This window comes from Oncorhynchus nerka, linkage group LG11 (genome assembly GCF_034236695.1).
Source record: "Oncorhynchus nerka isolate Pitt River linkage group LG11, Oner_Uvic_2.0, whole genome shotgun sequence".
Classification (NCBI taxonomy): Eukaryota; Metazoa; Chordata; class Actinopteri; order Salmoniformes; family Salmonidae; genus Oncorhynchus; species Oncorhynchus nerka.
In genome coordinates this window covers 31,406,952-31,434,095 of record NC_088406.1, presented here as the reverse complement: position 1 = coordinate 31,434,095, position 27,144 = coordinate 31,406,952, and the positions used below count along the sequence as shown (strand labels likewise).

General features: G+C 42.5%; 2 protein-coding genes across 3 annotated transcripts in view; one reads left to right on the top strand and one right to left on the bottom strand.

Moving 5' to 3' along the window:
* The window catches only part of LOC115137758 (sacsin-like), a 31,913-nt gene extending 17,007 nt beyond the window's left edge, over positions 1 to 14,906 (top strand). Inside the window, exon 10 of the mRNA XM_065024057.1 lies at positions 1,387 to 14,906. Within this exon, the coding sequence (XP_064880129.1) occupies positions 1,387 to 12,962 (11,576 nt within the window). The 3' untranslated portion in view covers positions 12,963 to 14,906. The remainder of the gene's footprint in view (positions 1 to 1,386) is intronic.
* Positions 14,907 to 14,955: 49 nt separating this feature from the next.
* The window catches only part of LOC115136674 (gamma-sarcoglycan-like), a 32,064-nt gene continuing 19,875 nt past the window's right edge, over positions 14,956 to 27,144 (bottom strand). For both annotated transcript variants that reach the window (XM_029672312.2, XM_029672311.2), the window contains exon 8: positions 14,956 to 17,540. In XM_029672312.2, coding sequence (XP_029528172.1) covers positions 17,373 to 17,540 — 168 coding nt within the window. In that variant the 3' untranslated portion in view covers positions 14,956 to 17,372. The remainder of the gene's footprint in view (positions 17,541 to 27,144) is intronic.

The following is a 27,144-nucleotide window of genomic DNA, read 5'->3' as shown; positions in this document are numbered from 1 at the left end:
TACCATTCCTCTCTGCAGATCCTCTCAAGCTCTGTCAGGTTGGATGGGGAGCGTCGCTGCAGCTATTTTCAGGTCTTTCCAGAGATGTTCAATTGGGATAAAGTCCGGGCTCTGTCTGGGCCACTCAAGGACATTCAGAGACATGTCCCGAAGCCACTCCTGCGTTGTCTTGGCTGTGTGCTTAGGGTCGTTGTCCTGTTGGAAGGTGAACGTTCGCCCCAGTCTGAGGTCCTGAGCGCTCTGGAGCAGGTTTTCATCAAGGATCTCTCTGTACTTTGCTCTGTTTATCTTTCCCTCGATCCTGGCTATTCTCTCAGTCCCTGCTGCTGAAAAACATCCCCACAGCATGATGCTGCCACCACCATGATTCACTGTAGGAATGGTGCTAGGTTTCCTCCAGACTTGGAGCTTGGCAAAGAGTTCAATCTTGGTTTCATCAGAACAGAAAATCTTGTTTCTCATAGTCTGAGAGTCTTTTTAGGTGCCTTTTGGCAAACTCCAAGCGGGCCGTCATGTGCCTTTTACTGAGGAGTGGCTTCCATCTGGCCACTCTACCATAAAGGCCTGATTGGTAGAGTGGTGCAGAGATGGTTTTCCTTCTGGAAGGTTCTCCTATCTCCACAGAGGTACCCTGGAGCTCTTTCAGAGTGACCATCGGGTTCTTGGTCACCTCCCGGACCAAGGCCCTTCTTCCCTGATTGCTCAGTTTGGCCGGGCGGTCAGCTCTAGGGAGAGTCTTGGTGGTTCCAAACTTCTTCCATTTAAGAATGATGGAGACCACTGTGTTGTGTTCTTGGGGACCTTCAATGCTACAGAAATGTTTTGGTACTCTTCCCCAGATCTGTGCCTGGACACGATCCTGTCTCGGAGCTCTACGGACAATTCCTTCAACCTCATGGCTTGGATTTTGCTCTGACATGCACTGTCAACTGTGGGATATTATATAGACAGTTGTGTGCATTTCCAAATCATGTCCAATCAATTGAATTTGCCACAGGTGAACCACAGTTTTTTAAATTTAACCTTTATCAAATGGTAAACATCTCAACGATGATTGATGGAAACAGGATGCACCTGAGCTCAATTTCGAGTCTCATAGCAAAGGGTCTGAATACTTATGTAAATAAGGTATTTCTGTTTTTAATTTGTAATAAATTTGCCACATTTTTGAAAAAACTGTATTCGCTTTGTTATTATGGGGTATTGTGTGTAGATTGATGAGGAAAAATATAATTTAATCAATGTTAGATTAAGGCTGTAACGTAACAAAATGTGGGAAAAGTCAAGGATCTGAGTGCTTTCTGAATGCACTGTATGTAATTCCTGTAAATGATAATTGAGAAAGTTATTAAGATTTATATTAACTTGTATGTTTACCTTCTACAGGAAGACCCTGCACTCAGGTACAATTGCTAACACCTGAACGGTCAGCTCGACTCATAAAGGAGATCCTCTCAACAGTCTGGCCTACCAGAGACTTCACAGTCCAGTGGGAACCTGGGAACCGAGAGAAGAAGCATCCTACACATGCTTGGCTAAAGATGGTTTGGAAGCATCTGTATATTAACTTTGCTGATGACCTTAGTACCTTTGAAGACATGCCTTTGATCCCAAATGTGCCCCTGGTGGAAAGTGTGAACTCAATCGAGCTCCATCGTCTCAAAACTCCATCCCCTATTATCATTGTGGATGAGGAGGAGGCCCCACTCTCTGAAAGCCTTCTTGAAATCATGAAAAAACTTGGAGTAGTACTAATGAAAAGGTTGGACCTGTGTTTGCAGCATCCTCTACTGAAGAACTACATCCATCCTTCATCTCCCAGTATGCTACTGCAAATCATGGACAGGTCATCAACCCAGAGAGTCGCCAGCCTGGTCTCATCTTTCTCTAGCAAACAGAAAGTGGCACTGAGGGACTTCCTGGCAGGACTGTCTGACATCACAGAGAAAGAGAAGCGTATCCTCCTGGAGCTGACCATCTTTGAGAAAGTAGGGCCTTGTTCAGAGAAAGGCATCCCAACATATACCTCACTGAGAGGAGCCAGGGCTTTACACCATACTGCCAAGTATCCACCAGATGTCAAACTATCCATCAATGTTGTAGGCTGCAGTGATGAGGCATCGATTCGTCTCATTAAGATGCTGACCGTGGAACAGGTGAAAACCACTGAATGCTTGAAGTTGGTTGTTCAAGACATGGAGAAAGGGTTTTACTCAAAAGAGGATATCACTAAAATCATGCTCTGGGCCCTTAAGCATCTGTCATTCCTAAAGAATGAAAACAAAGCTGTGATTGGATGGCTTTCGGCTCTAAAGTTCATTCATACATTTGCAGGGAAATCTGTTGCTGCTACAGACCTTTTTGACCCTGAGCTGGAGATTTTACAGAATCTGTTCTACATGGAGGAGAAGAATAGGTTTCCCACAAATACATATACATCCTCTCCTGATATGCTACATTCACTGAGACAACTTGGACTTAAAAGTGAAGTGCAACTCAGCGAAAAAGATGTACTTCATGTGGCACAGAAGATCGAGGAAGTACAGGGTGGCAATGAGCCAGAATGGGAACCAGTTATACAGAAAGCGAAAACACTGCTGCAAATTCTGAATAGACAAACCAAGCTGGTCAAGTCTTCAGAAGCTCAGACATCCTTGCAAAAACTGAAATGGGTGCCAGTCTGCAAGGACAGACCTGTAAATTACCCAAAGTCGCTTGCCTGGATGGGAGACACCCATAACATCTGCTCATTCTCAGAAATGTGCGATATATCCCATGCAGTGCTGGTAGGCTCTTCAGTTGCACTTGTGGAGCGCACTTCTTCCGGCATGAAGAAGGCCCTGAAGTTATCTATAGAGCCACAGATTGATCAAGTGTTACAGCATTTGAAGGCAGTGAATGACTGGCACAGATCTCAAGCATTTACCACAGAAGACTGGTATCAATTCCAACAGATCCTTATTGAGATTTATGATTTCATGCAAGCACACCTTGAAGATGCAAGAGAGGCAATGAAGTCACTTCCATTTGATTGGGTGTGGACTGGCAAGACCTTCTCATCACCAAGCCACACAGTTCTAAAACCCATTCCTGACCTAGATTTGCAACCCTACCTGTACTCTTTGCCAAAGACCATAGCAAAGTTTCACACACTTTTCAAATTCTGTGGTTCGGTTGAAGAGGTTGTCCCAAACCATGTGTTTGATGTGATCAAAACAGTAAGGCAAAGGTGTGAGGAAGAAATGACACAAGAAGAAAGTAAGCATGATCTCCTCCTCCTGATAAATATTCTGAGATGGCTGTATAACAGTCACATTTCTGTGGACATTGACATGCATGTACCAATCCTTTGCTATAAGGATCCAAGCAAACTGGCCATGAAACCCATTCACGAATGCACCTACTGCGACATTAAAGTGGAGGATCTACATGACTTGCTTGATGATACATCAGAACCCATTATCTTAGTCCATGATGACATCCCCATGAAAACAGCAGAATGGCTTAACGTACCATGTTTGAGTACAAGACTGATAAACCCAGAAAACCTTGGCTTTGAACAATCAGGCCAACGGGAGCCTCTGACAGTGAGAATAAAGAACATTCTAGAAGAATATCCATCTGTCGCAGATATTTTCAAAGAACTTCTTCAGAATGCAGATGATGCGAGTGCTACAGAGTGTAGCTTCCTGATAGACATGCGGAAGAATATTGACATTCGAGAGAACCTGCTTGACCCTGGCATGATTATATGCCATGGCCCCTCCTTGTGGTCATTCAACAATTCTACATTCTCTGACACTGACTTTCTGAACATAACAAGGTTAGGTGGGTCAATGAAGAGATGTGAGGCAGACAAAGTTGGCAAATTTGGCCTAGGTTTCAACTCAGTTTATCACATCACTGACATCCCCATCATAATGAGTAGAGAGTTCATGATCATGTTCGATCCAAACATCAACCACATCAGCAAGCACATTAGAGACCGGTCAAACCCAGGAATCAAGATCAACTGGAGCAAACAACAGAAACGGCTACGAAAGTTCCCCAATCAATTCAAACCCTTCATCAATGTCTTCAATTGCCAACTTCCTCTTGCACAAGAGTCTCCGTACAAGTACGATGGAACACTGTTCAGACTCCCCTTCAGGACTGAGCAAGAGGCATCAGTGAGTGAAATCAGCAGTGTCTACTACAACACCCCAGACATCTACTCCCTTGTTGATGAGTTCAGTATATGTGGCCACCGGCTCATTCTCTTCACGCAGCATGTGGGCTCCATGGTACTGAAGTACCTGAAATATGAAGAGCCCAATCCAGCAGCAGCACAGGATGTTGTTACTATCAATAAAAGTGTATGGTCATCCAAAGCTGCATATGGGCCTCTGAGCATCCTGAAATCTGCAGCAAAAGTCATGAAAAAGGTTGCAACCACCAACAGGGTACCGGCTGACACTCCCAAGTCTGGCTGTATCATACGCATTGTGGTGGAGGAGTTTCACAATGTGTTCAAGCGCATAGTTGATCTCCAGTCACCCCTCTTCAGAGGTTCAGAGGAGGATCCTTCCTCATACTTTGAAATGGCTGCCAAAGACGGAAAGAACAGAAGACTCACAGACGAAATGCCCCAAAAGGCAGTTGATCTTACAAACTGGCTCATTTGTTCATGTATGGATGTGACCGAAGCGCTAAAATTTTCACTTGGTGAGAGTGGAAAACGACTTGGACTAGTGCCTTGTGGGGGTGTAGCTGTTCTGCTCTCAGAGGAGGAGAATCGAAAATGGACAGTGAAGGCAAACACCAACCACACCAACCCGATAGGAGAGGTGTTTTGCTATCTACCTCTCAGAATCAAGACAGGCTTGCCAGTTCATATAAACGGCTGTTTTGCTGTGACATCTAACCGCAAAGAGATCTGGAAGACGGACACCAAAGGACACTGGAACTCAGTGTTCATGAGACATGTGATTGTCCAGGCATACATAGCAGCACTCAATATGCTGCGTTCAATGGCAGAAAGTGGAGAACTACTTGACTACAGTTACTACGTAGCATGGCCTGATCCAAGTGTGGTACACGATGACTTTACAGTGATCAGCCAAGGAGTCTACCAAGAGATTGCCAAAGGGGGTGACTGTGACCATGCAAAAGTTTTCTCAGATGGCAAAACCTGGGTATCAATCAAGTATGTCAGATTCCTAGATGACTCCTTGCTCTGTAGACCAGACATTGGTCCTGCTGCCTTCAAGATTTTCCTAAAATACCTCAAGAAGAGCAGCTCGCAAGACCTCTGTGCTGTTGAGCTGCCTGAATGGGTCAAAGAAGGTTTTGATGATGCTGGATGCAAAGGGAAGCTGATAGAGAACACCCTGACTGAAAAGCAGTTCTTCTTAGATGTCTTTTTCCCCCATATCCAAGACATCGACAATGAACTTCGTAATCCCCTAATGCATTATGTCTTGAATGACAAACTGGAGGAATTTGCATCAATTCTTAGGGAGACTCCATGCATCCCATGCTCTGGCCCCAATCAACAATTAGTCTTACCATCCAGACTAATCCATCCAGAAGGAAGAGTTGCAAAACTGTACAACGCTGATGATGGAAGATTTCCAGAAGGAACCTCGAAAGACTACATGAATCCAGTGTGCTTGGTCAAGCTAGTACAGCTGGGAATGGTCAAAGATGACCTCTCTTGGGAGGATTTGATTGATCGTGCTGAATCTGTGTTCGATCTAAATGAAAATGATCACACTGCTGCATGTCTTCGGAGCAGCATTATTCTCAGTCTCATTGATGAGAAGCTGAAAATGACAGACTCAGGAGCAGGTAAACTACTGGAGAAGCTACAGGACATAAAGTTCCTTCCTTTTCTGACAAAGCCCGCAGGGTTTTCACTACCATGGCATGGGAATACATTCCCCCCGTCCACCATGTTTTCTGCCAAAGAGCTCTTTACGACTGACCACCAGGACACAGTGTGCTTGATGAAGCCCATCCTTAATGAGAACTCTCCATCTTTCAAAGGGTGCGGCCCGATCACATTGGCTGTAAAAGACTCTCTCGGATTGATAAGAAGGCCAACAGTTGGACTAGTTGTCAGTCAACTTAAGGAACTTGCTAAGTCATTTGACGGAGTTACTTTATATCAGGAAAATATTACCAATGCCTGCTACAAATACCTACATGAAGAAATGCTCCAGGATGCCAAAGCAAAGACAGAGATCAATGAGGAGCTGAAAACCTTTTGCTCCATTCTGGTGGAGAACACTTACGTTGAGCCCTCCAAAGTTGCATTCTACCAGAACTTTGATGCAGCACCATATCTCTACCAGCTTCCCAACAAGTACAGAAACAGTTGCCGTGAGCTCTTTGAGAATGTTGGGGTTCAGTCAAGTTTCACAGTTGAGAACTTTTCAGCTGTCCTTGAATTAGTGAAACAGGAGTGTGGGAAAAGAGCACTCTCTGAAGATAGCTTTCAGCTCTCTCGCAGAATCATTAGTGAAGGAATATGGGGCTTAATCAGAGACAAAAAACAAGAATTCTGCCAAGCTACCTACAGGGAAATTCTCCTTCCTGACATCCATCTTACACTGCAGCCATCAAAGTCTCTGTGTTACAATGACTGTCCTTGGATCAAAGTCAGAGATACAACTGTGAAATATTGCCATGCAGATATTCCAAGAGAGGTTGCTGTGAAATTAGGAGCAGTTCCCAAACGTCACAAAGCCCTGGAAAGGTATGCCTCAAATATCTGCTTCACTACTCTTGGAAGTGAGTTTGGACAAAAAGAGAAACTCACAAGTAGAATTAAAAGTATTCTCAACGCTTACCCATCAGAGAAGGAAATGCTAAAGGAGCTCCTGCAGAATGCAGATGATGCTAAAGCCACTGAAATCTACTTTGTGTTCGATCCAAGAACCCACCCCACAGACAGAATATTTGATGACAAATGGTTGCCAATGCAAGGCCCATCATTGTGTGTCTACAACAATCAGCCTTTCACTGAGGATGATGTCAGAGGAATCCAGAACCTAGGAAGAGGAACAAAAGAAGCAAACCCTGGCAAAACTGGACAATATGGCATAGGATTCAACTCTGTGTATCACATCACAGACTGCCCATCTTTCATGTCAAACAATGACATTCTTTGCATCTTCGATCCACATGCACGATATGCACCCGGGGCGACATCTGTTAGTCCTGGCAGAATGTTTAGGGACTTGGACTCTGACTTTAGATCTCAATTCTCTGACGTGCTAAATCTTTACCTGGGATCTCATTTCAAACTTGAACATTGCACAATGTTCAGATTTCCCATACGCTCAACAGAAATGGCCAAAATATCAGAGATCAGCTCTGTTCCTGCATCAGACAGAATGGTGCAAAACCTTCTGGATAAACTAAAAACCGATGGGGCAGAACTCCTCATGTTCCTCAACCACATGGAGAAAATTTCCATCTGTGAAATAGAGAAAGCCTCAGGAGACCTGAAGGTGCTATACTCTGTGACTGCTAAAATCACAGATGGTGACCGTCTAAAACGCAAGCAATTTCACACATCAGTGGTGGATAGTGTGACAAAAAGGAAGCAGCTCACTCAAATTCCAGTCCAGCAGATAACCTACTCAATGGATATAGAGGACTCCGATGGCAATCTAACAACTTGGATGGTCTGCAATCGATCTGGCTTCTCCTGCATCGAGAAAGTCTCAAAGAGTGTGATTTCAGCCCACAAAAATGAAGACATTACTCTCTTTCCACGTGGAGGGGTGGCTGCATGTGTAAGCCACAACTACAAGAAGCCCCACAGAGCATTCTGCTTTCTGCCCCTTTCAATGGAGACGGGCTTGCCCTTTCATGTTAATGGCCATTTTGCATTAGATTCTGCCAGGAGAAACCTATGGCGGGACGACAATGGAGTAGGAGTGAGGAGTGACTGGAACAACAACTTGATGACATCGTTGATAGCTCCTGCCTATGTGGAGCTGTTGATTCAGCTGAAACGACAGTACTTCCCGGGACCCGATCCCACCATGACTGTGTTACAGGGAACACCAATTCACATCGTTAAAGACACTTTGAGGAAATTCCTGTACTTCTTCCCAGTCAACAGACTTGACATCCAGCCAGATTGGTACTGTCTTGTCAAAGCAGTGTACACCTGCATTCATGCTGACCTGAAACGTCTCCTTCCTGTCGTTAGGGCTCCCCACATTGACAACACAGACATGCACTCTGCCGTATACATCTCCTGGGTGAACACATCCTCTGCCAACAAAGGTCGTGCATTCTTTGACAATCTACTGCAGGATGAACTTCAACATCTGAAGAACACAGAATACAACATCTCCTCACGCAAGTCTGTTGCAGAAAACGTCTTCCGACTCAAGGCCCTACTTTCGGATGTGGGCTTCAACTTGGTCCACAGTTGTGATGAAACAGCAAGTCTTTACTTCTGTTTGGATGATGCAGGCATTCCTGTGAGCTATGTTACCCCAGAGGATGTACGAAGATTTCTCCTCACATTCTCGTCCCCAGACACATCTTGCCAAGTTGGGAAACTTCCCTGTCGACTCCAGCAGTCGAATTACAAGCTCTTCCACAGCCTGAAGCTTCTGGTTGACTACTGCTTCAAAGACGTAGAGGAGAATGAAATCAACATAGAGGGGCTACCACTGCTGATGACAATGGACAACATACTCCAGGTGTTTGATTCCAAGAAACCAAAGTTTCTGTCCACACACCATGAACTGGTCTCATCAAGGAAAGAGCTGTTCATGAATACACTGTACATGAAGTACAACACCATCCTGATGATTTCAGGTGTTGCAAAGGTCTTCGACATCAGCAGTTTTGGGGAACTGTTGGGTTCTGTTCTACCACGTGAATACAGAACAAGAATCCCTGTGAAGTGGAGAGACAACTACGCCAGTGAGTCTTGGCTGAAAGGTGCGTGGAACTTCATCAGTGAGAACATTGCAGTCAAGGAAGAGCAGGCAGGCATCAAACCCAATTTCGAGACTGTACTTGAGCTACTGAAAGACTGGGCTTTGCTGCCAGGAATCAAATTCATGGTTTCAAGCAACAAGCTGGTTGTCCCTGATCACGATGTGTTGCTTCCCTTGAGTTTGATAAGCGCAGCTATCTTTCCAAATGGGCAAAATGACAAAGTATTTCACATCATAATGAAAGGGGGATGCATTCAGCTTGCTGTCAACAAAATATGCTTCAAAGAGAATCCTGTCCTGCCTTTTCTGGCACAGCATACAGCAAACATAGACAATCCATCCAGCATCCTCAAAGCACTGGAGTACATGATTCAGACGGCAGCTTTCAAAACAGGAAGCTTAACTGACAAAGACTTTGAGGCTCTTCTGTTGTACTTCAACTGTAATTTGATCAACCTCTCCCAAGAGGACATTCAAACTCTGAAATTGCTCCCATGCTTCAAAGCAGTCAGTGGCAGATACATCAGTATTGCAAACTTTGGGTCATGCTATGTTCTGGCAAAAAGCATTCCCTCTGCAGATATGGAAAAATGGGCCCATACAACATCCTTCGCCTTTCTTGCTGACAATCCACAATTGAAGGAACTGTACAGTTTCCTTGGATGTTTCCCAATTGATGATCTGGAAGTCTACCTGAGGCATCTCCTTCCAAAGTTTGACAGCCTGTCATACGATGCAAAAATTGAGCACCTTGTATATCTGAAGGAGAGACTTTTGGCAATGGAGGAGTCATGTGGGATGAAGGATCAGCTGTATGAGAAACTGGAAGGTCTGCCATTAATCTATGACTACACCAACAGACTCAGGTCTACCAAAATGTTCTACGATCAAACCGTAAAGGTGTTCGAAGTGATGCTCTCTCCAAAAGCATTCATACCCAATGACTTTTTCAAGAAGGTTGAGCAAGTGTCAAAGCCAAAAAATGGAACAGCATTTCTCACCTCATGGATCACATTCCTAAGGAATATAGGTCTCAAACACATGGTCTCTCAACAGCAAATTCTCCAGTATGCAAAAGAAGTCAGCATCAAAGCTCAAACAGAGAACTGGTCCAAAGAAAAAGCCCAAATGATTGTTGATGTTCTCCTTAACCACATATTCAATGAGAGGACAGACCTATTTGTTGGAGCTTTCCTCAAAGAGCTGTCAATGATAGCATTCCTTTGTCCTGAGCGTGCACCCACTGAGCTGATCCGGCTCCATGCTCAATTCCAAGAGATGAATGGCACTCTCCCTCTGATACGTTTCAGTGAGTCTCAAGTCAATCCAAAATTCAAACAAACTGATATCATTCAATTGCTATGGACATCATGTCCCATTCTCCCAGAGAAGGCCACACCAGCAGCCATTAAAGACCAGGAGGGAAGCACACTGACTGGCCAAGAACAACTGGACTTAGTGCTGCGGATATTAAGTGTCAACTTGGAACCCCCCTTGGACAAAGTGATAAGCAACTGCAAAAATATCTGCAACATATCCAATCCTGACGATGACATGGTGAAAACAAGAAACAAAGTCTTGAGATCCACCTACGAATTTCTCAATGCAGATAAAAGAGAGTTTCGCTTGCAGCTACTAGGGGTGAGTTTTGTCATGGTTGAGGAGGGCTGGAAACTTCTAAAGCCAGAGGAGGTTGTCATCAACTTGGACAATGAATCTGACTTCAAACCATACCTATACAAACTACCACTAGAGCTTGGCATCTTTCATCAGATGTTTAAGCTTTTGGGCACAGAAGATGTTGTATCAACAAAACAATACGCTGAAGTGCTGTGCCGCATTCACAGAAATTCAGAGGGTAAGCAGCTCGATCCGAATGAAATGAGAACTGTGAAAAGGGCTGTCTCAGGGCTATTCAAAAGCCTACAGAATGACCCAGTTCAGATACGCAAAGACCTTGAGAGCCTCAAAGATTTTATATTTTACCTGCCAAGTCACGATGGTCGATTAACCAAATCCAACAGTTTAGTGTTTGACGATGCCCCACATTACAAGAGCAGAATTCAGGGTAATGTAGGTGTTCAGATGCTTGTGGACATGAGTCAGTGTTATCTTGGCAAGGACCATTCCTTCCACACAAAGCTGATCATGCTGCTCCCACAGAAGCTAAGGCCAAGACTCCTGAGTAGTATCCTCGAGGAGCAACTGGATGAGGAGTCTCCAAAAATGTGCCAGTTTGGAGCTCTCTGTTCGCTTCAGGGTCGCCTTCAACTTCTACTGTCATCAGAACAGTTCATCACAGGACTGATACGAATAATGAAGCATGAAAATGACAATGCATTCCTTGTGAATGAAGAAAAAGCCATACGATTGTGCAAAGCACTTTGTGAGGGATTGAAGGTGTCTTGTTTTGAGAAACTCCAGACGACACTAAGAGTGAAAGGTTGCAGCCCTATCCCACATAGCCGGAGTGAAACTCTTGCCTTCCTGAAAAGGTACGGGACAGCTGTGATTCATCTCTACATCCAACACTCAGACAGCAAAGACATAAATTTTCTCTTAGCACTGGCGATGACACTAAAATCTGCAACGGACAACTTGATATCTGACACCTCCTATCTAATTGCTATGCTGGGCTGTAACGACATCTACAGAATCACAGAGAAGCTGGACAACCTTGGCGTCAAGTATGACTCCACAGAGGCCTCAAAACTCGAGCTTCCTCTCCCTGGAACACCCATACCAGCTGAGATACACCATATACTCCTTATGGATCCAATGAATGTGTTTTACCCAGGAGAATATGTGGGTTACCTTGTGGACTCTGAAGGAGGGGATGTCTATGGCGGATATCAGCCCACGTACACGTATGCCATCATTGTTCAAGAAGTAGAGAAAGATGAGGAGGACAACCCAAGCTTCCTTGGGAAATGCTTCCAAATTGACATTGGATATAGTGAGTACAAAATAGTCAGTTCTCTTGATCTGTACAAATTCTCTAGACAAGAGGAAAGTACTCATATCCGAGACAGCAGAGCCCCATCGACTCCAACAACCCCCCAAGAATGTCAATCTCCTGGTCCTGGTCCACGATTGGTGCCTCCCCTTTTTACTAGAAAGGAAAATCACAAAGTACCTCCCACAAAACAATCTCCCAAAAAGATAAGACTTAGTGCATTGCCAGAAATCCTAAAAGATATGACTTTAGTTATTGAGCAAGCATGGAAACTCGCTGAAACGGAAAGGAAGAAGATAATTCGCCGGCTGTATCTCAAGTGGCATCCGGACAAGAATGCAGAGAATCTAGACGTAGCTACAGAGGTCTTCAAGCATTTACAGAATGAAATCAACAGGATGGAGAAGCAGACTCTGACAGATCAGCAGAACACTGACCGAGCATCCAGGAGAACTTTCTCAACTTCTTCCACCCGCTTCCAGTCAGAGAAGTTTTCATTTCAAAGATTTTACACATCGTGGAACCAAGAGGCAACAAGCCATAAGTCTGAGAAACAGCAGTTCCGGGAGCAGTTCACTACTTATGCAGGTTCATCACATTCTAATCGCTTCTTTGTGCCCCCGACCTTCAAGTCTGTTGGCAATCCTATGGAAGCCCGCAGGTGGCTCAGGCAAGCAAGAGCCAACTTTTCTGCTGCACGGAATGACCTTCACAAAAATGCCAATGAGTGGGTGTGTTTCAAATGCTACCTAGCTACGAAACTAGCCTTGATAGCTGCCGACTATTCTGTCAGAGGGAAATCAGATAAGGATGTGAAACCCACCTCACTGGCACAGAAAGTGGAGGAGTACAACCCACAGCTAGCAGGACTTGCCAAGGATGTCAACATCTTGGAGGGATATGGTGTGGACAGCCTAAGAACTCGCTATCCTGACCTCTTACCCTTTCCCCAGATCCCCAATGACAGATTCACGTCTGAGGTGGCGATGAGAGTGATGGAATGTACAGCACGGATCATCATCAAACTTGAAACTTTTGTGCAACAAAAAATATAATTCTGCCATGTGATTGGAACATATTAGACCATTTAAATAAAACAAATATGCATAGATCCACTGAACAACAGAAGATTATAGTAGCTGTGTGCAATACTGATTAGTATATTATTGTTTTGAGGCAAAATTAAGTATCCAGCTGGCAGCTTAGATATGCAGCACGCCAGTACCAATATTGGTTCTGTGGCCAATGCATAATGTATACATGTATGGCTCTTCATATCCTAACAACAAGCTGCCTGAAAGTAATTTGATGTGGCTGAACCATTCTACAAAGACAGAAATTATCTTTAGCTGCAATGCTGTACATACAAATGCCCCAGCAATACTTTTTTTAACCAAAGTCCCATGTTGGATATATTTGCTCTCAGATAATTGAGTACAACTATGCTGCTTTTTTACTTGACCTTTTATACAAGTTTATTTTTCCTGCCATTTGTCTGTATTTTGTTTGTTACAATCTATAAAGTCAAGTTTATTGATTCTTGACAATTCTCTCATGTTGTCACTGTTGTCATGCAGTGTGTTCTATTTGCAACATCTGAAAATCAACCAACACAATTACAATCATATTTGTACTTTTAAAATGTCATTTTTATATTTTAAAGGTGGTTTATTTTTAATTTTTAATGAGTTGTAAATGTTCTGTATCATAGTCTTTGCTTGTAAATGGACAAAGCACTTTCTGAAAACTCCTCCGGTACTTGCACTTGTAGAGTGCTTGTGACACCCCAGCAGATTGGGAGAAATAGACTGAATGGAAAATTATGAATGTTACTTCTAGCTTTCATGCATCTATACTTTAGATTCCGTTTTATCATCATTGACTGTGTCTCCACTGAACTGTTTGTCAGTTTATCATACTTTGAATGGTGTCTTTTAGGAGCACAACTGTACACTACATCTACTGTAATTATCTGTATGCTGAGGAGTATGTATGATACATCAGGTACTTTTTGTAGTACTCATGATAAGTAAGCAGTTACTTGCTTTGAAAACGTCATGGGTCAAAATGATTAACTACGGATTGGGCTGACCAAAATGATTTAGGGCAAGAATTCATCCTTAAGAAAAATCTTGATTACCATAACGAAGATCCATGGTGTTCTATAGATAGGTAATGTAACACGTTTATTTTGCCAAAGTTGAATCAAGCTCTGTTTCATTTGGTTGTCTGATCTTTTCATATTAGAGGAATATTACAGGTGGCATCCTTGTGTGGTGCTTGTTTAGATAAGTTTCATGAATGATGTTTGGGACTAGAAATCCACTGGCAACATATTGTTGATACACTAAAATGTCATGTTTTTTTTCATATTTGTTTAATGCCAAGGGGAATCCTTTGAAGAGATCTTTGACAAACTTTAGCAGAGGAAAATGTCAATCTTGATGTATGCAGTGCCATAGTTAATAAATTCCCCCCACGTAAATTGAGTCAACCCTCCTTCTGTATAATACATAACCAGTATAATACACTTAATGGTAACCTTAAAAGTGAGAATCTATTAAAGAATTAAAAGGTACAGTTGCTGGCATCCAATTACATATATATATATTTTGTTTCATTTGAACTGTAATAGCGTAACTAATGAATTGGTTATAACTAGAACAGGAATTAAGTTCAAACACTGGAGAAGTAACAAGAATGTATGGGCGTATATTCTGTGATTTATAGGCAGTGGCATGGGATTATCTATAGACATGTAAACAAAGAACAGGAAATACTGCATGTTTGGCTATTGCCTCTGAGCCATGGCTGGGGAATTTTCATGATGTACTACTGTTGCAGAGATGCTCCACTAGAGTGCATCACTGCTATACATTATGGAAGAAAAGTAATACGCATTGGACATCACTGTAGAAAAGCTTCCAATCTATTGTCACAAGAGAGAAATAATAAGATGATTATGGAACTTTCAAAATAAAGACATTATCCTTTTTCCCCACCCTGGTATTTATAATGTTAATGGAAAATGTATTTTCAGATACATCATTTCAAACAATGGTATACATTTTATTCTGTTAAAGACAGTAGCTTTTTACAAGAATAGCACAAATGTTTTTTTCAAACATACAAAACCTGGCACACGTTCCACAATTTACCAAACATCGTCAACTTCACAATATTAACTTTCATACCGTGCTGTACAAGTACAAGCAAACACACATAAAACATGGGTTAACAGTGAACAGTAATGCATTAGAATCTATGTCAGAGTCAAAGTGGTGACAATATAACTAACAAGCTAACATTTTTGCTAAAATCTAAATGTAGAATAAATATTCCCAAAAGTAGTAGAACACACAGGCTACAGGGGCCTCATTTATCAAAGGTGTGTGTGCACAAAAAAATACTCTAAACCTTGCGTATACCACTTTTTCTGCAAAGGTTGGTATTTATCAATTGTGAACATGACAGGAAAGTGTGCATATCTCCACGCAAATCCCAAACCATGTGTGTGCACAACTCTTCGAAGGTTGATCAACTGTATTACAAATAGGCTTATTGTTTGTTTGGGGGAAATGGGAGGTGTTTGATGCACAGGAATTATAATGATGGTAGGGAAATATAAACATTCAAATGTAGGCCTAATGATAAAACAGTTGCATTTGTCATTGGTATGGAGATCGCAGCATGCTGTCTAATATTTGACTTTTATTATATAGGCCTAAATCATAATCATATTGCAGGATGTCTCCTTTTCTGACATAACTGATTTCAATTATTCTCGCTATGCAACAAATAGTAGGCTTACATTTATCAATCGCTATTTAAATAGCCAAGCATGCTGGAAAGTAAATAGACCGGTAGCCTTGATAGTATGTGACAGTAGGCTATGGGTAGGCTACAGTATTGCAGTGCAATAGTATTAGGAGGGCGAAATAGCCTATTTAATTTCAGAGCCTATACCAAGACAGAAGATAGAAACACATGGATGTATTGATAAACAAAATATAGAACATTTGAGAGAGTGTTGAAAATGCATGCTTGCTGTTCCTGTACACTTCCAGTCATTGCACTCGTTAGCAATGGCTCCAGAAAGTACCTTCAACTTCCTTCAAACTGCAGCAGAGACATCCAAATCGTATCCATGAGTGCATCTGACTGGGTAAGTAGAAAAAGTTGCCAAAATGTCGCACTATCCCTTTAATTTCCCATTATTACAAAGTTATTACTTATAATACTGATTAGTTTGACTATACTCTAAACCCCAATATAAAAACATTTCACACAGTAAATGCATAAATGAAAAAGAAAAAAGAACAGTGGCAGCTGGTGAACTGTGAGATGAAATTAAGTACTTGGGAAAACAGTAACTTTTAAAATCTCGAGCAACAGGATCAGATGTATCAGATTGCTCAATGTTGCATAATGAATGTGTAACACAAACACATTCAACTGTACCTCTATTTTCTACTCTATTTCTTAGACAATAACTAGGTTGTATTTGTACTAACTATATTATACACTTAGTATACAAAACAATAAGAACACTTGCTCTTTTCATGACAAACTGACCAGGTGAATCCAGAGGAAAGCTATTGACCTCTTATTGGTGTCAAATCCACTTTAAATCAGTGTAGATAAAGGGGGGAGACAGGTTAAAGAATGATTTTTAAGCTTTGAGACAATTGAGATATGGATTGTGTATGTGTGCCATTCAGAGGGTCAATAGGCAAGACAACATAATTAAAAGTGCCTTTGAACGGGGTATGGTAGTAGGTGGCAAGCGCACTGGTTCGTTTCAAGTACTGCAACACTGCTGGGTTTTTCACACTCAACAGTTTCCTGTGTGTATCAAAAATATTAGGAAGGTGTTCCTAATGTTTGGTATACTCAGTTTATCTACAGACTAGATCATATAATGCTTTTCTGCTCATATGCACAACATATTAATACACTAAGGGCCGGTTTCCCAGCCCCAGATTAAGCCTACACTAAAAATCACTTTCAATGGGAGATTCTCCATTGCAGACAAGGCTTCATCTGGGTCCAGGAAACTGGGCCCACACAAAGTCCTATATTATTGCATATAAAAAAAAAACATATTGCATAGGATGTAATCTGTTAACCAGCTCCTTGTTGCCCAGCCATATTACCATAATTATAAAACAATCTCAACTCAGTGTAAACATAAGATGGTATCAACAACTATACTACTTATTGTGGTATAAAGTTGTCATGTCACTGTTTCAGTTACATAGTAAAATGGTCTCAAATTTAACCATGCACCATGAAATAATTACTTAGGAGGATATGTCCGCAGTTTAACTGGCAGTTTTGTTCAGATATGAAAAGGTGTGGTTGTTTGTTTTGCCTTTTTGAGGATTCATATGAAAGTGTTTCAGAGTACCCAATATAAAGGCATTTTCATTCACCAGGGTATAATCTGATGCCAAAGACGCTCACTAGCACTCTTGGCTTTCGCTGCACGTGGAGGTGACCCCGGCCTTGGACAGGAACAGCTTTCCGCTGGGACAAACACACACTTCGTAGAGTCCCTGAGCGTTTCCAGACACACCTCCTTGTCCCAGGGGGAGATTAGGCAGACGTACCGTCTCGGCATCCAGAATCACCTACACAGACAACACACAACAAAGGGCGTGGTCAGACGCACCACTGCTGAAACATACAGTGGGGTAAAAAAGTATTTAGTCAGCCACCAATTGTACAAGTTCTCCCACTTAAAAAGATGACAGGTAATTTTCATCATAGGTACACTTCAACTATGACAGACAAAATTAGAAGAAAAAAATCCAGAAAATCACATTGTAGGATTTTTTATGAAATTATTTGCAAATTATGGTGGAAAATAAGTATTTGGTCAATAACAAAAGTTTCTCAATACTTTGTTATATACCCTTTGTTGGCAATGACAGAGGTCAAACATTTTCTGTAAGTCATCACAAGGTTATCACACACTGCTGCTGGTATTTTGGCCCATTCCTCCATGCAGATCTCCTCTAGAGCAGTGATGTTTTGGGACTGTTGCTGGGCAACACGGACTTTCAACTCCCTCCAAAGATTTTCTATGGGGTTGAGATCTGGAGACTGGCTAGGCCACACCAGGACCTTGAAAAGCTTCTTACAAAGCCACACCTTCGTTGCCCGGGCGGTGTGTTTGGGATCATTGTCATGCTGAAAGACCCAGCCACGTTTCATCTTCAATGCCCTTGCTGATGGAAGGAGGTTTTCACTCAAAATCTCACGATCCATGGCCCCATTCATTCTTTCCTTTACACGGATCAGTCGTCCTTGTCCCTTTGCAGAAAAACAGCCCCAACGCATGATGTTTCCACCCCCATGCTTCACAGTAGGTATGGTGTTCTTTGGATGCAACTCAGCATTCTTTGTCCTCCAAACACAACGAGTTGAGTTTTTACCAAAAAGTTATATTTTGGTTTCATCTGACCATATGACATTCTCCCAATCTTTTTCTGGATCATCCAAATGCTCTCTAGCAAACTTCAGACGGGTCTGGACATGTACTGGCTTAAGCAGGGGGACACGTCTGGCACTGCAGGATTTGAGTCCCTGGCGGCGTAGTGTGTTACTGATGGTAGGCTTTGTTACTTTGGTCCCAGCTCTCTGCAGGTCATTCACTAGGTCCCCCCGTGTGGTTCTGGGATTTTTGCTCACCGTTCTTGGGATCATTTTGACCCCACGGGGTGAGATCATGCATGGAGCCCCAGATCGAGGGATATTATCAGTGGTCTTGTATGTCTTCCATTTCCTAATAATTGCTCCCACAGTTGATTTCTTCAAACCAAGCTGCTTACCGATTGCACATTCAGTCTTCCCAGCCTGGTGCAGGTCTACAATTTTGTTTCTGGTGTCCTTTGACAGCTCTTTGGTCTTGGCCATAGTGGAGTTTGGAGTGTGACTGTTTGAGGTTGTGGACAGGTGTCTTTTATACTGATAACAAGTTCAAACAGGTGCCATTAATACAGGTAACGAGTGGAGGACAGAGGAGCCTCTTAAAGAAGAAGTTACAGGTCTGTGAGAGCCAGAAATCTTGCTTGTTTGTAGGTGACCAAATACTTATTTTCCACCATAATTTGCAAATAAATTCATTAAAAATCCTACAATGTGATTTTCTGGATTTTTTTTCTTCTCATTTTGTCTGTCATAGTTGAAGTGTACCTATGATGAAAATGACAGGCCACTCATCTTTTTAAGTGGGAGAACTTGCACAATTGGTGGCTGACTAAATACTTTTTTGCCCCACTGTATACACGCCACTGCTGAAAAACATACATATACAGTACCAGTCAAAAGTTTGGACACCTACTCATTTAAGGGTTTTTCTTTATTTGTACTATTTTCTACATTGTATAATAACAGTGAAGACATGAAAACAATGAAATAACACATGGAATAATGTAGAAACCCCCAAAAAGTGTTAAACATATCAAAATATACACTGCTCAAAAAAATAAAGGGAACACTTAAACAACACAATGTAACTCCAAGTCAATCACACTTCTGTGAAATCAAACTGTCCACTTAGGAAGCAACACTGATTGACAATAAATTTCACATGCTGTTGTGCAAATGGAATAGACAACACGTGGAAATTATAGGCATTTAGCAAGACACGCCCAATAAAGGAGTGGTTCTGCAGGTGGTGACCAGACCACTTCTCAGTTCCTATGCTTCCTGGCTGATGTTTTGGTCACTTTTGAATGCTGGCGGTGCTTTCACTCTAGTGGTAGCATGAGACGGAGTCTACAACCCACACAAGTGGCTCAGGTAGTGCAGCTCATCCAGGATGGCACATCAATGCGAGCTGTGGCAAGAAGGTTTGCTGTTTCTGTCAGCGTAGTGTCCAGAGCATGGAGGCGCTACCAGGAGACAGGCCAGTACATCAGGAGACGTGGAGGAGGCCGTAGGAGGGCAACAACCCAGCAGTAGGACCGCTACCTCCGCCTTTGTGCAAGGAGGAGCACTGCTAGAGCCCTGCAAAATTACCTCCAGCAGGCCACAAATGTGCATGTATCTGCTCAAACGGTCAGAAACAGACTCCATGAGGGTGGTATGAGGGCCCGACGTCCACAGGTGTTAGAGGAAATTATAGTTTAGATGATCAATTATGTATACATTAATGATTAGAACCATTTATTCTAATACTATTATGTTATGATTTGAAAAGTATGGGTTTTTAGTTGAGCTGTTACTGAAAATGTAAGCAGAAATGAATTAATTGTCTGTGTCTCCTGGGAAAGAGGGATAAGATAGTTTTTCAAACAGATAAGAATGTTTTGGTTGGATTCCATTAGTGGAGAGAAGTATATCCTTTAGACAGGTTGGAATGTAGTTTATGAGGGGAGTGAAACTATCTCCAGGACTGAATACTAAGCCATTGTAAGGCTGGGAGAGGGTGTGAAACTGATGACGTCATTTTATGTTCACTTTCTTTCAAATGTAATGTTCTTTGTATTTTGGGTCAGTACTCATCAAGAATAAATGCTGAACTTGTTTTTAAGACTGGTCTCTTGCTAATTCATGCAAATGATAAACTTATAACTTATTATGAATTAGAAATGAGTGTGAATTGAATTGGTTTTGGCAACAAAACATAAAGGGATTTAGAATTCCTCTATCAATTTGGTCCTTCGAGCCGGATCTAAATATCCCTCTCTGTGCCTGGAGGTAGTACGCTGGAAAATCGTGCACGGACGAGTTTTCGACTCGTTTTACTAAAGACCTGACCTCTGAATTGAGGTTAAAATTGAAACAGGCCTGCGTATTATCACAGAGGACAGAGAGGGTGACTAGATACAACGAACATTGCTTTCCCAGTCGGCGATAAGGTCAGTAATTTTTATTCTTGATTAAGGGGGAATGATTTAAATTATCATAGAGTGGATTTAAGTTGTTCTCAGTTTGAAAGTCAACTCTACAAATAGGCTATGCTTGGAGCGACATTGTAGTTCAAAGTCCTATAGGGAACAGGGATTACTATATAGTCCTACAGTGATCACTGTATACGGGTGAAAACTAGTGTCAGATCGAGCGATGTATGGAGGGGGGGTCTTTCCCGGTTTTTAGTAGTCAGTGTTCTTGATAGTGAAAAGTGATCGTGTGGTTGAGGTTCCGTGGGAAGAAACGGAACAGGTGATTTTATGCCATCAGCTTTCAAGAATAGGCACTGCAGGATTGGTTTTGGGACTGGCCTCGGTTCATTTGTTTTCGGTCAACTTTACAAGTAGGCTATGTTTGGAGTGACATAGTTTAAGTTAAAAGTCCTATAGGAACAATTATTACTGTATACGGGTGAGTTAAATGTCAGATTGAACAATTTATCCAGCGGAAAGACGGAACAAGTGACCCCATAGATATATAGATCTTGTAGATTATGGGGAACAACTGAGTTGCTTTTCCGTTGGTCATTTTCAATCAACTCTACAGATTAAGCTATATTTGGGGCGATATTTTAGTTCAAAATCCTATAGGAATAGGGATTACTGTATATTACTGCAGTGATCGCTATATACGGGTGAAAACTAATATCAGATTGAACGACGAGTGGACGGAGACTCTTGAGACTCGGTCTATTTGTCTTCGGTCAACCCTACAAGTAGGCTGATTTGGAGCGACAATCTTAGTAAAAGTCCTAAAGGAACAGTAATGTATTGTATACGGGTGAGACTTAATGTCAGACTTTAGTAGATGAGGATTCCAATAAAAGAGATATTAACCATAAGGTGTTAAATATTGGAATTACTAGGCGTAAGTAGATAAGGATTCCAATAAAGAGAAATTAACATAAAGGGTTGAAGATTGGAATTATTAGGAGGGGCAGGAATTTATATATAATGGGTAGTAACCCTTCTAAACTGCTTTCTGAAGAGACGGAAGATTACCGTTATATGAAACAAAAAGATAGAAGGAATGTAGATTTCTGTCCTAAATGGGGAAAAAGGTACGATTTTGATGGCCGCCTAAATGTAGAAAAGCTGGAATCGCTTATAAAACAAATACATAAGGAATGTGGTAATAATGTGAAAAAGCAGGATAAACAAGGGTTATACACAGCCGGAGTTTGGCTTTCGGAAGCAAAAAAGAGAATGGGACGCGCCGAAAAAGAGATTAAATTTAACAAGGTTCGAGAGACACTACCCACTGTTCCCGCAGATAGAGAAGTTAACCAATTGGGTGGGCGTGAGGGTAACAAACTATATCTTCCTCGATTATACCAACAATGCGGAGATAATCCAGTCGACGAATTTGTGATTATAAGAATACGGCTGCTGGAGCAACCCAAGTCGAGAAAAATTTACAAGGTGAGTCAAAAGAAAAATACAAGATGTTTTAATTGTAACAAAATTGGACATTTCGCCCGGGAGTGTAGCACCCCACGAAAAAATCGTCAACATTTTGTAATTTAACTGTGGGGAAGTCAGAGGCGACAATCGAGTAAAGAAAGGGAACTGAGGGAAAACTTTGGGCGTTTAAATTTGGGCTATTTTCTGTTGTCTAGATGTCGGAGTAACAACTTCAGATAACTGTAAAAATGGGTATATTTGCGGAGAGTCTCGGTCAAATTCAGAGCGCTGGTGGTATAGTGGCGAGAGCAACAGTCTCGCCAACGGTAATCCACGGTTCGGTTCCCGGCCGAGGTTTTAACTAAAATTGATTTTTAGATCGTAATTGACCTATTTGCATGTTTTGCCTGAAAAATACGGTCGCCAGTGTTTGCAAAAGATATAACTGAACGGATATTATGTGTTCCAGATAGAATTGATAAAAGAAGTCATTAAAAATAACGGCGAAACAATTTCGATGTAAAACGCTATTTCGCCCAAAATGATCTGGTGGAATGATGTATTGAGATGGGAGTCGTAATTAAATAGATGTATCATAGAAGAGAGTTACCTAAAGTTAAATGGAGGGGATACCGGAGAGATACAATACAATTCCAGCCTGCCTGGGCGTTATGGCTATTTAGGAATCAATTGACATGAGAAGTTAAACACAAAAACATGGTACGTTTAATGTTAGGGTATAGTAAATTGAGAAGTCCGGTTGGGTTTACTCTGATGATTAGAATTTAAGACTGAACTCAATCTGAATAGGGAATATATATTTTACAAAGGCGGGCAGATTTGTGTCTATAGCCAAGCAACGGAATTGCTAGACACTCAATGGGGCTATATAGTGCAACGCTTTGGACTATAAATTAGGTAAGAATAGTTTAATCGTAAGAAGTTGTGATTGTTTTTCTGATTATTGATTTTTGGTTAAGGTAACACCAGTGAATTTGAACAAAAAGTAACGTATTCTAAAAATGATCTGCATTCCGTCCTCATTGCGGGGAACAAATAAAATGTCTTATCTTAAAGGGACAGTGCACGGTAATCACAGTGGTTTGAGTGCATGACAGTGGAAAAAATATTGTGGGACGACAATTCGAAGATAGAAAAATAAGTTACATGATACATCAAGAGATTTAAAACGAACGATGTGAAGGGATCATCAGAATTATTGGGAATAGAGTTGTAATTAAAATACTAAGTCAAAGATGAGACAGGTATTTAGAGCAAAATGGTTTCTAAATGATAACAAAGAGACAATTATGATTTACGCCCATCGAAAAGTTTTTATAAAATTGGCGAATTTAGAGATGTTGGTTGGGGTGGTAAATTATAATTCAGGATTAGAACAGATGTGATAAATTAGGTTTGGTTAATCGAACAAGAATTATTTACAATCCATTTGAAGTCGCTACGAATTGGCAGGTTGAGCGCTTGATGATGACGTCACTAGCGAGACACTTTTGTCACCAGAGACTGGGAATAACGGAGCAAACTGTATGGCTGTTAGTGTGTGTATCGAGGCTTCGAGTAACCTTTCAGAAGTTGAGATAAAAGTGTTTTGTTTATTTGTTTATTGGTTATAGTCAATTTTAGGTTTTTATTTTTTTTATTTTTTTTATTTCACCTTTATTTAACCAGGTAGGCTAGTTGAGAACAAGTTCTCATTTGCAACTGCGACCTGGCCAAGATAAAGCATAGCAGTGTGAACAGACAACACAGAGTTACACATGGAATAAACAATTAACAAGTCAATAACACAGTAGAAAAAAATGGGCAGTCTATATACAATGTGTGCAAAAGGCATGAGGAGGTAGGCGAATAATACAATTTTGCAGATTAACACTGGGGTGATAAATGATCAGATGGTCATGTACAGGTAGAGATATTGGTGTGCAAAAGAGCAGAAAAGTAAATAAATAAATAAATAAAAACAGTATAAAAACAGTATGGGAATGAGGTAGGTGAAAATGGGTGGGCTATTTACCAATAGACTATGTACAGCTGCAGCGATCGGTTAGCTGCTCGGATAGCTGATGTTTGAAGTTGGTGAGGAGATAAAAGTCTCCAACTTCAGCGATTTTGCAGTTCGTTCCAGTCACAGGCAGCAGAGTACTGGAACGAAAGGCGGCCAAATGAGGTGTTGGCTTTAGGGATGATCAGTGAGATACACCTGCTGGAGCGTGTGCTACGGATGGGTGTTGCCATCGTGACCAGTGAACTGAGATAAGGCGGAGCTTTACCTAGCATGGACTTGTAGATGACCTGGAGCCAGTGGGTCTGGCGACGAATATGTAGCGAGGGCCAGCCGACTAGAGCATACAAGTCGCAGTGGTGGGTGGTATAAGGTGCTTTGGTGACAAAACGGATGGCACTATGATAGACTGCATCCAGTTTGCTGAGTAGAGTGTTGGAAGCCATTTTGTAGATGACATCACCGAAATCGAGGATCGGTAGGATAGTCAGTTTTACTAGGGTAAGCTTGGCGGCGTGAGTGAAGGAGGCTTTGTTGCGGAATAGAAAGCCGACTCTTGATTTGATTTTCGATTGGAGATGTTTGATGTGAGTCTGGAAGGAGAGTTTGCAGTCTAGCCAGACACCTAGGTACTTATAGATGTCCACATATTCAAGGTCGGAACCATCCAGGGTGGTGATGCTAGTCGGGCATGCGGGTGCAGGCAGCGATCGGTTGAAAAGCATGCATTTGGTTTTACTCGCGTTTAAGAGCAGTTGGAGGCCACGGAAGGAGTGCTGTATGGCATTGAAGCTCGTTTGGAGGTTAGATAGCACAGTGTCCAATGACGGGCCGAAAGTATATAGAATGGTGTCGTCTGCGTAGAGGTGGATCAGGGAATCGCCCGCAGCAAGAGCAACATCATTGATATATACAGAGAAAAGAGTCGGCCCGAGAATTGAACCCTGTGGCACCCCATAGAGACTGCCAGAGGACCGGACAGCATGCCCTCCGATTTGACACACTGAACTCTGTCTGCAAAGTAATTGGTGAACCAGGCAAGGCAGTCATCCGAGAAACCGAGGCTATTGAGTCTGCCAATAAGAATATGGTGATTGACAGAGTCGAAAGCCTTGGCGAGGTCGATGAAGACGGCTGCACAGTACTGTCTTTTATCGATGGCGGTAATGATATCGTTTAGTACCTTGAGCGTGGCTGAGGTGCACCCGTGACCGGCTCGGAAACCAGATTGCACAGCGGAGAAGGTACGGTGGGATTCGAGATGGTCAGTGACCTGTTTGTTGACTTGGCTTTCGAAGACCTTAGATAGGCAGGGCAGGATGGATATAGGTCTATAGCAGTTTGGGTCCAGGGTGTCTCCCCCTTTGAAGAGGGGGATGACTGCGGCAGCTTTCCAATCCTTGGGGATCTCAGACGATATGAAAGAGAGGTTGAACAGGCTGGTAATAGGGGTTGCGACAATGGCGGCAGATAGTTTCAGAAATAGAGGGTCCAGATTGTCAAGCCCAGCTGATTTGTACTGGTCTAGGTTTTGCAGCTCTTTCCGAACATCTGCTATCTGGATTTGGGTAAAGGAGAACCTGGAGAGGCTTGGGCGAGGAGCTGCGGGGGGGGCGGAGCTGTTGGCCGAGGTTGGAGTAGCCAGGCGGAAGGCATGGCCAGCCGTTGAGAAGTGCTTATTGAAGCTTTCGATAATCGTGGATTTATCGGTGGAGACCGTGTTACCTAGCCTCAGTGCAGTGGGCAGCTGGGAGGAGGTGCTCTTGTTCTCCATGGACTTCACAGTGTCCCAGAACTTTTTGGAGTTGGAGCTACAGGATGCAAACTTCTGCCTGAAGAAGCTGGCCTTAGCTTTCCTGACTGACTGCGTGTATTGGTTCCTGACTTCCCTGAACAGTTGCATATCACGGGGCTATTCGATGCTATTGCAGTCCGCCACAGGATGTTTTGTGCTGGTCGAGGGCAGTCAGGTCTGGAGTGAACCAAGGGCTGTATCTGTTCTTGGTTCTGCATTTTTTGAACGGAGCATGCTTATCTAAAATGGTGAGGAAGTTACTTTTAAAGAATGACCAGGCATCCTCAACTGACGGGATGAGGTCAATGTCCTTCCAGGATACCCGGGCCAGGTCGATTAGAAAGGCCTGCTCACAGAAGTGTTTTAGGGAGCGTTTGACAGTGATGAGGGTGGTCGTTTGACTGCGGCTCCGTGGCGGATACAGGCAATGAGGCAGTGATCGCTGAGATCCTGGTTGAAGACAGCGGAGGTGTATTTGGAGGGCCAGTTGGTCAGGATGACGTCTATGAGGGTGCCCTTGTTTACAGAGTTAGGGTTGTACCTGGTGGGTTCCTTGATGATTTGAGTGAGATTGAGGGCATCTAGCTTACATTGTAGGACTGCAGGGTGTTAAGCATATCCCAGTTTAGGTCACCTAACAGAAGAAACTCTGAAGCTAGATGGGGGCGATCAATTCACAAATGGTGTCCAGGGCACAGCTGGGAGCTGAGGGTGGCCGGTAGCAGGCGGCAACAGTGAGAGACTTATTTCTGGAGAGGGTAATTTTCAAAATTAGTAGTTCGAACTGTTTGGGTATGGACCTGGAAAGTATGACATTACTTTGCAGGCTATCTCTGCAGTAGACTGCAACTCCGCCCCCTTTGGTAGTTCTATCTTGACGGAAGATGTTATAGTTGGGTATGGAAATCTCTGAATTTTTGGTGGCCTTCCTGAGCCAGGATTCAGACACGGCAAGGACATCAGGGTTAGCAGAGTGTGCTAAAGCAGTGAGTAAAACAAACTTAGGGAGGAGGCTTCTGATGTTGACATGCATAAAACCAAGGCTTTTTCGATCACAGAAGTCAACAAATGAGGGTACCTGGGGACATGCAGGG